Raw genomic sequence first — 12,703 nt, forward strand, 5'->3', positions numbered from 1 at the left:
TCTCACTACTTTTTCCATGGAGCAAAAACAAAGTCTGTATGAGTATACAGTAAACAAATCTCTGGGAGAGGAACAAAGCAGAAATAATTTTGCTTTTGCAGGCTGAATAATAAAGGAAACTTCCCGTTCTTGTGCATATGATAAACACACACAAGTGGACAATTCTAGTGTTCCTTTGGGTGGCAAGTACTGAAGAGTGGGGTTTAAGACCCATCTTCCATTAATTTTAGTGAAGGATGTCTAAGGAGAAGATTTTCAAGTGGGAGTTAAGAACCTAACTGTGCTTTATGCTTTTGTAAGGGTCCCCTACATTGCATTGAAAAAGTCAGCTACGACTGTTGAAGACTGGAAATGTGAGTCTACTAGCTGATAGGCTGTACTAAACTATCTAAGATGAAAACCATGGGATAATGTAGAACAAGTCACTGGAACCAAACTTATCAAAATGCTAAAAGAGGGGGGTTTATATTGCCAGCATTGTAGTTTATATTTCTGCTCTTAGCCCAAACTGCAAAAAACTAACAGGACCCAATTGGGATAAAAATATTGACACTAGCCACATGACACCCGCCCACCCTCATTATGCTATCTGAGCATCTGGAAGAACTGTAACTAGAAGGTAGTTACTCTTACTCTTGAATGCAAGGAAAAAACCTATGCCCATGGTTAAACAGGTAATATGTTAGAGAAGCCACTTACTGCAACGTGTTACAAGTTTAACAGGTTAAGTCCTTTGGTCATTAATAAAGCCCTACCAAATTCATGGTCCATTTTGATCAATTTCACAGTCCAGACCCAACTCTGAAGGCAGGAGCGCAGAAGTAAGAGTGCCATGGAATGGTACTGCCACCTTTACTTCTGCGCTGCTGGTGGTGGGGCACTGCCTTCAGAGCTGGACGCTTGGCCAGCAGCTGCCACTTTGAGGCAACCCAGCACTGAAGGCAGCACAGAAGTAAGGGTGGCAATACCGCAGTCCCCCTACAGTAATCTTGCAGATGCCACACACACACACACACACACACCTACCTCTTTTGGGTCAGGACCTATAGTTTGAGAAATGCTAGTCTCTCCTGGGAAATCTGTATAATATAGGGTAAAAGTACACAAAAGACCAGATTTCACGGTCTGTGATGTGTTTCTCACAGCCATGAATTTGGCAGGGCCCCAGTCATTAAATAAATTGTCCCATAGCCCAACTGCAGACTAGCTAATCTTGTTACAACCCAAGGGTGACAAGAATTAGCTAGCTTCTCCACAATTCTAACCACAAATAACTCCAGTTGGCAGGAACTGATTTTGCAGAATTCATCTTTATTTACATTTTCAATATTTAAAAAGTATAATTACACCACTTTTTCTCAACTTTAAAGTTCATAAGCTAAAAATTCATAATTACTGTACATAAGTAAAACTTGAAATAAATTCACTTTAGATTTGGAAGAGAGATACATATCACAATTAAATATGCCTTCCCTGGAAATATTCTGTTTGCATTCCAAGAAGAGAAGTGTTCAGAGAACAGGAGGGGAATACACTTTTCCATATTAACATAAATGAACCAATTCTATTGGATACACAACTAAAAAGTTCACATTTATGAAGTAACTGGAACGTATTTAAGAACTCTACCACAGGGTTCAGATTTTAGATACTAAGTTTAACCATTTAGAGAGTGTCATGAATTTGTCTTTCCAAGTTGAAGCCTTTTCCACAGATCAAAAAATTCCTACTCCTCTAACAACAAGCTGTTTTAATACTTATCTGTGCAATAAGAGCCAGTCTGTTTCTTCTCCTCCTTATCCAAAAACTTTTGCAAATCTTTTTGGACTATTCCCCCATTTCAGCATCCTCATAAAGGAACAAACACCTCATTTGCGTATATATTAGGATTGTTAGTGTGACCACAGCATTTGGACCTTGGCTCAACTCTTACAAAAATGCTATAGTTTGAACACAGAGAGTGTGCTTTTGTGACTTAACACCAGTCCACACCAGCAGCACTTACACTACACAGGAATTTTATTACACAATGTCAGGATGTCAAGAACCTGGGCATGCAGGAAACCTACTACAGAGCCAATTAAACTTAAGTACATGCATAATTGTGACAGAGAAAGAAAATGCAGATTCTGTAAAGGGACACTGTCATGCCATATTTAAGAAGAAGCCTTGTGTTATTTAAAATGTAATTAAAAATATAGCTTTTTACCATTTACACTTCACTTTTTGCATTTCAGCTTGTACAATAAAATTATACTGATGTTTCATTTTATGATTCTCATATGTTTACAAAATCTTTTTGTACTTGAGTTTCGAACTCTGCAGGTGAGTATTTCATTCTCTTCCAAAACTGAAGTTTAAAAAATTATAAACATTTATATTTGAGTTGGGTTTTGAAAAATCCTTTTAAAAACTATCACTGACTTGCCATCTTGCTTCGCACTTCAGTTGAGCAGATTTTCTCCCTGGTCACCAACTCTTATTTCTCTCTCCACTCCCTCTGCTTCATTAAGTAATTCTCAAAAGCATTTTGGGATATAGTTTATATGAGAACTACAGAACAAGACCATAAAAATCTAAATGGGGGACCTAAACTATTAGGAAAGAAACAACTTCTAAAACTCTACCTGGTCATTTGTTTTTATAAGACCTAATGAGGACTTGATCCAAGAGTTTTTTTCCACCTCTTTATCTGGGACATACAGTTGCAGACACCTCCCACAGTTTAATACACATTTAAAAAAAAAAAACCACCTTTATTTCAGCAGTATATTTCCAGTTTCACAAAATACCAGTTCATAGACACACAAAAGAAAAAAGGTGAACTCCCCCAACACAACTATATCACAAGACCAACCCACCTCCACTGAAACTGACTTTACACCAAACAATAGGAAGAGTCTGGTCACCATTTCTCCATCACTCTGCACTCCCTTAGTGTTCCACAGAACACTGCAGGATCATATTAAGAATTTTAGTTGTGGCTTCACCTGCCAAGAAACTTTTCAATCAAGACTAAGAACACCACACACCTCCACTTGCCAATCTCTACAAGATTCTAGTGTTCCAAGCCCTTACAACCACTGTCTAGTCTACCATATCCCCAGCATGCTGCAACACTATTCAACCTTCAAGGTACCCAGAAGGCTACAACCACCACCACTGGGTATTCAAGAAAGAATCTCCAGGGCAGGCCTCAAGTCCATCTAACCTACCCAATTAGATAGCAGATAAATCCCCACAGATTCCACAACACTCAAAAGCCACCAGTGCAATTTCTCCTTATCAGCCTCTCACCTATATGGACCACCAATGATGGTATGTGCAATGTGCAGAGTAGCAGAGGGGAATCCTCCGCTAAGGCAGACAAAACAGACATACTAAGTTACATACTGAGTAGTACAGAGTAATGCAGTAGAAATAAGAACCATTTTACAGCAATTCATACTCTTCTCTACTGTTAAGTGCCAGATTCCATATGCATCAAATTTTATCCTGTGATAGGTAAAAAAACTAAACACAAAAAAATCATCCAAAAAGTATCAGCATGGGAAAAAACACAGAAGGGGAAGGTTTTTACGCGCCACCCATACAGCTGCTCTTAAATATTTACATATAAATATTTGTATGTAAATAAGATCACAATCAATCATTTACTTTAAAAACTGCTCTTACCAGCACCAAGTTAACCTCTCAGCTTATAACATGGTTAAGAACTGGAAGCCCTGGAAAATTAACGGCTCTACTTATAAATAAAGGGCAATACAAACAGCTTTATAGCAGAAGCTTTTACTGTTACACTGAAGACAGAGGTGGGTTAGGACATTACTGAAAGATGGGACCTTTTCTGACCAGCAACTCTTACTAAAAAGAACAGGAGTACTTGTGGCACCTTAGAGACTAACAAATTTATTAGAGCATAAGCTTTCATCCGAAGAAGTGGGCTGCAGCCCACAAAAGCTTATGCTCTAATAAATTTGTTAGTCTCTAAGGTGCCACAAGTACTCCTGTTCTTTTTGCGGATACAGACTAACACGGCTGCTACTCTGAAAACTCTTAGTGTTGACCTGAAGTTACTAAAGTCATTTTCACAAGAGCCTTGCACTTCTATAAATTGAACTGTCTCAGAATTTAATTCATCAATGTTTAGCTATTTCAGGTAACTGCATAAGACACCTGAATGTTTCATTGACCGAAATAAGGACACGGCTAGTCATCATTTGGTCCATAAGGGAAAGGTTTTCACAACATCTTCTAGCAGCACCAAGTTACTTGATAGACTCAGTGCAAAAACCCACATGAAGGGGTAGCTGAAAGAAGTGCCTGGGTTCTTTGTGCACACTTATTTTTAGTAATACCCAGTATTTTTGGATAGGATTCCTCAGTTTTGCATCAATATAATGTCTGAGTTCCACAGTCTATCTGTAATATACAATTTAAAAAAGCGGTAATAGCTAATGTCTGAATCTTAGACACTAATTACAGAGCCCCAGCTTTTTTTTATTCTGTGTAAACATCTGAAACCAACATATTACACACAATAAAACATTGAAAAAAATTAATCTGGTCCCCCAATTGGCTAATATTTTTACTGATTTATGGCACTCCCTCAAGTTGTACAGCAAGCCAAAAAAGGGGGAGGGTAAAAAGTATTTTCTTCACTGATTTAATGGCAGGGTCATTAAACATGATTGTCTAGATATGCCCCTTTTATTCCTGTGTTTTCATATTTTCTATAGACTTATGTACAGTTAAATATGCCATTAATTTACAAACCATGTTAAAACTAGACAAATGTTTCACCTCACCAAACAAAATCTCACAATGTCTAGTAAGATTACAATACAAGTTCCAACAATATCAGAAACTTCCTTTACCTGAATGCAGGCAGTAATTGCTTTGGAACTTTGGTTCAGGTATTCAAGGAAATAATTTACTGTAGCATGATTCACCTAAAGATTCTATTGTACAAAATAATCCCCACTGACTATACAGCCTGAACTAGCAAAGCATGACCACAGGTCATGTAACCTCTAGGAGAAAAACCTATAAAGTCATCTTCAGAGCCCTAAGTGGACAATGGCCTAGCTCTCAAGAGTGAACCCCCATTGCATTGCACTGGACCGCATTACAGCAATTGTGTTTATGGGGGACACTGAGGCTGCCAGAGCTCAAATTAGAATTTGAGAAACAAGGACAAGGCATTCTCAGCAGGGGACTCATTTGTGATTACAATCCTGACAGATGAGATTGAGCCCAAGTCCTGCTAGTTTAGGAGGGTGCAATACAAGCCTTCTAAGGGAGAAGTTGTAAAACAGACCTGGTTGCAATCTCTAGAACAAGGGTTCTCAAACTGGGGGTCAGGACCTCTCAGGGGGTCACAAGGTTATTACATGGGGGGGTCGCGAGCTGTCAACCTCCCCCCCCAAAGCCTGCTTGCCTCCAGCATTTATAATGGTGTTAAATATATAAAAAAAGTGTGTTAATTTATTGGGGGAGGGGTGGTCACACTCAGAGGGTTGCTGTGTGAAATGGGTCACCAGTAAAAAAAAGTTTGAGACCCACTGCTCTAGGAAATAAGCCACCTAAATATGATTAAGCAAACATCTACTTAGGAAAAAAGGAGAAGGGAGCTGTGTTACTTTTCCTTGAGGGGATGATTCAAATGGTACCAAGATACTACGGTGGTAGGCACACTAGAAAAGCACATATCAGAGGGATTTCTACGCCTTTTTATGGCCTTCATCACTGCAGTAACCCAGAACAGCACCCCTATGAGGTATGGAAGAATTATCTCCATTTTACAGATAGGGAACTGAGGCACCAAGAACAAGGTTGAGATTTTCAGACAGGTTTATGGGAGTTAGGCACTCAGCTCCCATTGAAAGTAATTGAATTGGGCATCTAACTCCCTTAACGTCCTCTGAAAATTTCAGGCTAAGTGATTTGTCCAAGTTCACATAGGAAGTCTATGGCAGAACCAGGAACAGAACCACAGTCCCAGTCCAGAGTATTAAACCACAAGTTCATGCTTCCTTCTGCATTTATGCAATGGTACTCCGATATTAAGAAGGGTGCCTTAGAAATACATAACATCATCTTTCCACTGGCGGTATTTTTCCCTTTTCCACATTAATATGAAATAACAGTTGTAAAGAAATGAAGCCCAGAGTCTATGAAAGCAGTTCTACTTTAACAGTTGTGTGGGAAGGGTCTCCAGAATGATTTCTGAACCATGAGTTTTCCAGACTAAACATCTAAGTCCAAATTTCCTACTAGCATGAACACACTCACTTCCACAGACATCAGTGGAGTTCTGCTCATACACCATGACTGAATTTGGCTCAGCCTGCAGAGATTCAGGTGCACCATTATCTCCTTTGACGCACATCAACAAAGCTATTACACTGGGAATTTCTACAAGCATCTAACAGACTGGGAATAGATTTAGCTTTGCACTCACAGGGGGAAAAAAAAAGTGTGTTAAATAATTAATTAAGAAGGGAGCCACAGAATGATCTTGCTTCTAAAAGGCAATCATCTTTCATGAAAAGAATACATGGGGAGGGAGTATTTTGTATAATACCCACCACTACTAAAATCAGTCACTGGTGTTTGTCCAATGATCAATCAGCAAGAATGCGCCAAGCACTTCTCCTGCCAGAATCTCAGCCCACTATATGATGGGCTCCTCTTCCAAGAGGCAAGGCCTGAAGATCATCTTCTTTGCCAAAAATAGTTTTCTATACTCCAAAGCTCAGATGACTTCACTTTTATCTCACACACAGTATCTGACATAACTCATTAACAAAACTTCATGTTTTGTTAAAGCACCTTCATTTATGCAAAAAGTGAAAAGCAGAAAATTCAATACACATTCTTCACAATTTTACATATCCACTCTTGACTCAAGAACAATTTCTCATAATAATTCATTATTCAAGCCAGGGGCACTACAGGAAGAAAGAAGGGTATAAGCGTTAACTTCCATAACTCATCTGAACATACAAGTCAGGCAGAACATACTTAGTGCTACTAGAACTATAGGGGAAGAGAAACAAAATAATTGGGGACCAAGAAATAGATTTCGTAGACAATTAGACGGGATGTGATACATCCAAATCCACATTCATGAAACATATGATGGAGGATAATTCTCCCAATTAAAAAAGTGAGAAAGAAAAAACAATCCTTAAGTGTCTCCCAATTCAGCATGACAACAAGCTAGCTTTACAAAAACAAGTGCAGAGAGGTCAAAGGAGAACAGCCTTGTTCCAAATACTAATTTTTATTTGGCAAGGTGTTTTCTATTGTCAGATAAAGAATAACTACTGATGAAGTTGTGTAACTATTTCAATCAAAGAAGGTGAAAACTCTCCATCACAGTTGCTATTGATAACTAATGTCACATTATTATAAGAGACAAATCAGTTCTCTGTGCCTAAACAGTTTTACTTCAAGATTATTGAACGGAACAAGAACTCAGTACTAGCTTAGAAACCCTGTTGTTTGATCATCATTGTAAATAGAGACACACAGGTACTTAATATCAACATGAAGTTTTAAACCTGTGCAACTGAAATTCAGATCTACACATCTGCTTTTAGACACACAAATCAACTCTCCTCCAACTGACAAGCCCTGCTAACACCAATTAGGAGCATACACAGTTTCCAAATGCAATTTATGAAACTTTTGAAGAAAGTGAAAGTAATGAGTCATGTAGCATTAAAATAAAATTAAAACAAGTTAAAGATCAAGTTGTTAGCATGGAAAGGAAATACTGGCCACATTTTTACTGCCAAAATGGCAGTCAGTTGACAGATTATGAAAACAAATATGACAGCAAATATTTACGCTGGAGTTTTACACTTGCATTTCACCAGAATCTCTGTACAAGAATTCTACTGTACACTACTTTCCAGTGTCTGTCTAATTGCTTCATGTTTAGAGACTTGCTTTGCTGAAGATGAAAGTCTGTACCACTTTTGATACACATGCATCTTCCCCTCTGAAGAACCTATACAATCTACAGCTTTACATTCAAGGGCATGCCAGAAGTTTCTGATAATGCTGGGGAAAACTTTGTGTTACAGTCTATACTGCTTATCAGAATCCTATACATCATATCGATTTAAGTTGTATGTGGTTGGATAGTTTTGCCTGTTATACTGGAAGTGATCTGTTAAGACATTGGCTCGGCCATACTGATAATCTCCATGTTGTGCGAATGCCATGAGTCCATTCTGAGACTTTTCAGGAGTGTTCCGGTGACGTTCCAGATTCACAAGGTCTCCAGTTGTAACTGGAAGTAGCTGCTTCTTTGCTTCCTGATTCGCATCATATTTTGTCTGTGGAACAAAGAATTAATTAACTACTTCTTTCAGACAACAGCAAACAAAGAGCAGACACCTATCCCACACGGAAACTAGTCACATTAGACTGCAGTGGTTCTCAACCTGCGGCCCAATCAGCACAGAGCTGCGGCCCATGTGACATCCTCAGCGCCATACAGGTAGTATTGGATGCGGCCCACAATGGTAAACAGGTTGAGAACCACTGCCTTAGAGGCTATGCTTACTAATGTTTTAAATCCACAATTACTCCTAATGCAAATCTTTCTCCTTCAGCATTCCTAATTAACAAGAGTCCTGATTTTGCTCAAAAGCCTTGAGCCACTAGTGAAACACAAAGTCAATCTAGGTTAGAACAGAGATCACAAGAAATCTTTTGTTATGTTCACCAGAACCCCCAAACAAACAAGTTAGTGGCACATGTATTTGTGTGCTTGTAGAAGCTGAAAAAGAGCAAGAGCACCACTGTATACATTTGTAAGAATGAATTTAAGTGGTGGTGAAAGATGCTATGTTTACAGCTCTGGAGATAAGTCCACTGATGCCACAACTGTCACGGTAAGGCAGCAGCAAAGCAAGCTTCCCCTTATGCACTGCTCCCTACTTCCAACGTTAATGTGTCTCAGTCCCACCCAAGGTTCAGGGGAGCTCATTAATCAAGGCCCATTCATTTCTTGGTCTTCCCGGAGCCTGACAACTTGGGCCATTTGTGATTTGTTTGTTTGGGTTTTTTTGTTACACAATTACCTGTTTTGGTCTGCTTATGGACAACTCATTTTATAAAGGCTATTTTACAGTCAGTAGATAGTAACCGCTTTCAGCCACTACTGCCTGGCATAGGTTCACAATAGAGATTTACCTTGTTATACAAGAATACTCCTAAGATTGCAGTCAGCATCCCAAGAACGTTGGTGCTGGTGACTGGATTTCGAAGCATTATAAGGGAAACTGTAATGACCATGATCCTTTTTGTGGCATTTGCAACAGAGTAACTTAATGGGCTGATTAAGTTAAGGATACTGAAGGCAATGACATTCTGGGCAAAGTTACAAAATCCACTGATTATGAGCAGCATTAAAGTCCAGGACCAGTGGGATACTGTACTCTATGGAAAAAAACAAAGTAAAAAAATGTTAAGCTTCAGTTTCAGAGAAGAAATAGAGAACTTCGTAAAGAGAAGAGGATGCAATTCACAATAGCTTCTAAAAGAAGTCACTTGTTATTGGTATTTTAGTAGGGAGGGCTGAGTAAAAAGGCACACCCTACATTATCTCCCTTCTCAAATTAACTGGTTTGTCCATTTCTACAGACAACCTCACAACTTATGTTTTAGGCTCATCACAATCTGCTCTTCAGGGCTCTTGCCTCAAGGTGCTAGTGCCAAATACCAGACAAGTTACTTGTTTTGCCTAATGACCCTGTAATGAGCCCTTACCATAACCTGAGAGCCTGCTTTTTCTCCACTGTTTAGTGGCACATGGTGGCAATTACAATACCTCATCCTAGATATGGATAAATCTTTAAAAAGCAGGAGAAATGTCCAAGCAAATGCCCTACCTTGAAGTTTGCAAAAAACTTACCAAGTCATTTTCTACTAGAAAGGAAGAAAGATCCACCAAAACCCATGTTGGGATCATGAAGAACACAGCATGACACCCAAGTATGTTTAGCAGCCGAAGATGATGTATTCTGGAATCTCTCAACACCTGATAAAGACATCAGAAATCACCCTTTCTCCAAGTACTGACCACCCTCACTCGAAGGATGGGGAATTGTTTCAGCAAGTACAATTCCAAATATTTGACTTATTGGTGTAGTGTTTGAACAAACAACAATACATCGCTTTCACAGAACTTACAACTCACTTTATGCCACGTGGTTAAAGATAACTAGTAACCTACTTGAAGGCAATGATGTACTGCCTAGTTGACTTGAATGCTGGAAGGGTCAACAGCCAAGTCTTTATTCTATATAAAGGCATCAGTCACATACTAAGAAGTGCTAAATATTCTGTTTGGTCTTAAGAAGTCTGACTTTTGCTCACAAGTTCGATTTACGTGTTTTGAATTTAGATTATAGTTCTACTGCAGGAGTTGGAGTAATGGCACTTCAGCCTGGAGAGAGGGGCTGACTCTGTGTTAAAAGGTGCCATCCTTCAAATATGTTATTAGACACGAGAGCCTCTCAATGATTGCTGATGGAAGCTAAAGATTCCATGGCACGGAACAAAGCCAAGGATAAACTGGGTCACGGCCAACTTTCCTTCATTCAACATAACAGCTAACTTCCAAGGCTTTGTGAACTATTGCTGGACATCTAATAGATGCACGAAGCACCATATAAGAATACAAACCCAGTTCTATATTGGGAAATACATTTCTGCCCTCTGAAAGGTGCTGCCACATATTTAAGAGTCCCATCTAGCGAATAACAGAACTATTACCTTTTTAGAAAAGATGTTCTGAAGCGAGAAACAGAGTGTAGCAGCAAGAGCACTGATGAGTCCCCACATATCAAAAGAGAGTTCAGTGACTGTAGCCAGCAGAACACCACTGATTATAGGGATCAGGGATAAATACACCTGGAAAAGGAAGCAGATGACACCAGCATGCATCTTCCAGGAACTTTCAAGTCAACAACGTTCATGCACATTTTTAGAGGGACAACAAGATCCTGGGGTTCAGCTTTCACCTTGTTGCAGCTTGAGAAAATTAAGCTGTGCCAGATACATGGGAGGAGTCTGCCTACAGATAGCAAAGAATCAGCTTGCTCTTCATATTTGGAAGGATTTCTTTACAATCGTAAGGACTAGAAGCTTATATGTGTGTAAAATATAAGTTTACTCTCTACAATCTTACAGTACTCGGGAAAGATTTCCACTAGCCCCATGTGAGTGATTTTTTCAATCCCCGTCATTAAATTCAGCATGGATTAGCAATGGAAAGGAAGATGAGGAATCACCAGTAACTTCCTTACCTTTGTAGTCTGTTTTTCTTTCATTATAATTCTTGACAGCAGAACCACCCATATTGGCATTGTTGCCTTTACTGAAAGCAGAACGGAAAGTTAAATAAGGGTACTAAAATCAAACTAATCCCAGTGGAAAAACATGAATGGGGAAAGTGCACAGAAATCTGGAAAATGACATATCCAAAGCCTAGCACTGAGGAAGAGTTGATCAATGTCACAACAAATTACAAAAATAAAACAAAGATTAAGATCAACTTTTGTCAAGTGGAATAAGTGTCACAAAATTGTTAGAAACTCAAACAGTCCTGTGGCACCTTATAGACTAACAGAAATATTGGAGCATAAGCTTTCGTGGGTAAATACCCACGTGTCTGACAAAGTGGGTATTCACCCACAAAAGCTTATGCTCCAATACTTCTGTTAGTCTATAAGGTGCCACTGGACTCTGTCACTTTTTACAGATCCAGACCAACATGGCTACCCCTCTGATACTTTTCCTTTAAAACATCATTTATTTAGACTGTGGTTGAGCCTTACATTGATCATACATTTTGAGGGGTGGAGTCCTTAGCTCAGGCTGACACAAAGAGCCAGATTAAGACTCTATGGAAAATAGGAAACTGAATGGGTAGCTCCAAAAGGGAAGTGGCAGGAATACAATAGGCCACAAGGGGCAAACGTTACTTGTACTTAGGCTGGGAAAGACTTTACAGGAACCAGGGCAGGGGTAACTGTTTCGAGGGAAGGGAAGCACAAGGGGCTGAGCCAGGAACAGGTCAGAGAAATGGCACCCTCCCGATCAAAGGCGCCACGGCCCGGGTCAAACACGGAATAAGGCAGGGGGCTCCCTGGGGACGGGGGCAGTAGGATCTGCGGTGGCTGTCAGGAAGGCTCAGCTCTCCCCGACTCCGGACACCTCCCTCACCTGTGTGCGCGTAGGACACCGGCACCCGCCAGAGCGAGACGTGCGCCGACACGGAGGCGAAGTACTTGCCGAAGGCGAGCGGCAGGATGTAGCGGGGGTAGGCGCGGGGCGGCAGCTGCGCGGGCCCGGCCGGAGGGACGCGCCAGGCGCGCAGCAGCGGCGGCAGGAGGCCGCAGAGCCCCAGGATGTGGAAGAGCGAGACGGTGACGGGCCGCGGGAAGCCGCCCAGCAGCAGCTTGTTCACCACGTTCCCGCCCGCGCTCAGCCCGTACCAGGCCAGGCAGAGCGCGGACACCCGGGCGCCCTCCCGCAGCGCCGGGCCGCGGGCCGCGCCCGCCGTCGCGGAGCCGGAGCCGCCGCCGCCCGGAGCCGCCAGCGCGGCCGCCATCGCTACCTACGGGCCCCGGCAGACCGCGGCGCAACGTCAGCGCCGCCAGCGCATCACTTCCTAGGG

At 40.9% G+C, this 12,703-nt stretch overlaps 1 protein-coding gene across 1 annotated transcript; it reads right to left on the reverse strand.

Annotated features, from left to right (window-relative positions):
- Positions 1-1,291: 1,291 nt before the first annotated feature.
- On the reverse strand, positions 1,292-12,637 carry SLC35E1 (solute carrier family 35 member E1). Its single transcript, XM_034755165.1, has 6 exons — positions 12,250-12,637; positions 11,331-11,401; positions 10,798-10,935; positions 9,935-10,060; positions 9,214-9,459; positions 1,292-8,351 (listed from the first exon to the last, which is right to left on the reverse strand). The coding sequence occupies exons 1-6, from the start codon at positions 12,635-12,637 to the stop codon at positions 8,118-8,120; spliced, it is 1,203 nt and encodes a 400-aa protein (XP_034611056.1). The 3' UTR covers positions 1,292-8,117.
- Positions 12,638-12,703: the final 66 nt, after the last annotated feature.

This window comes from Trachemys scripta, chromosome 22 (genome assembly GCF_013100865.1).
Source record: "Trachemys scripta elegans isolate TJP31775 chromosome 22, CAS_Tse_1.0, whole genome shotgun sequence".
NCBI lineage: Eukaryota > Metazoa > Chordata > Testudines > Emydidae > Trachemys > Trachemys scripta.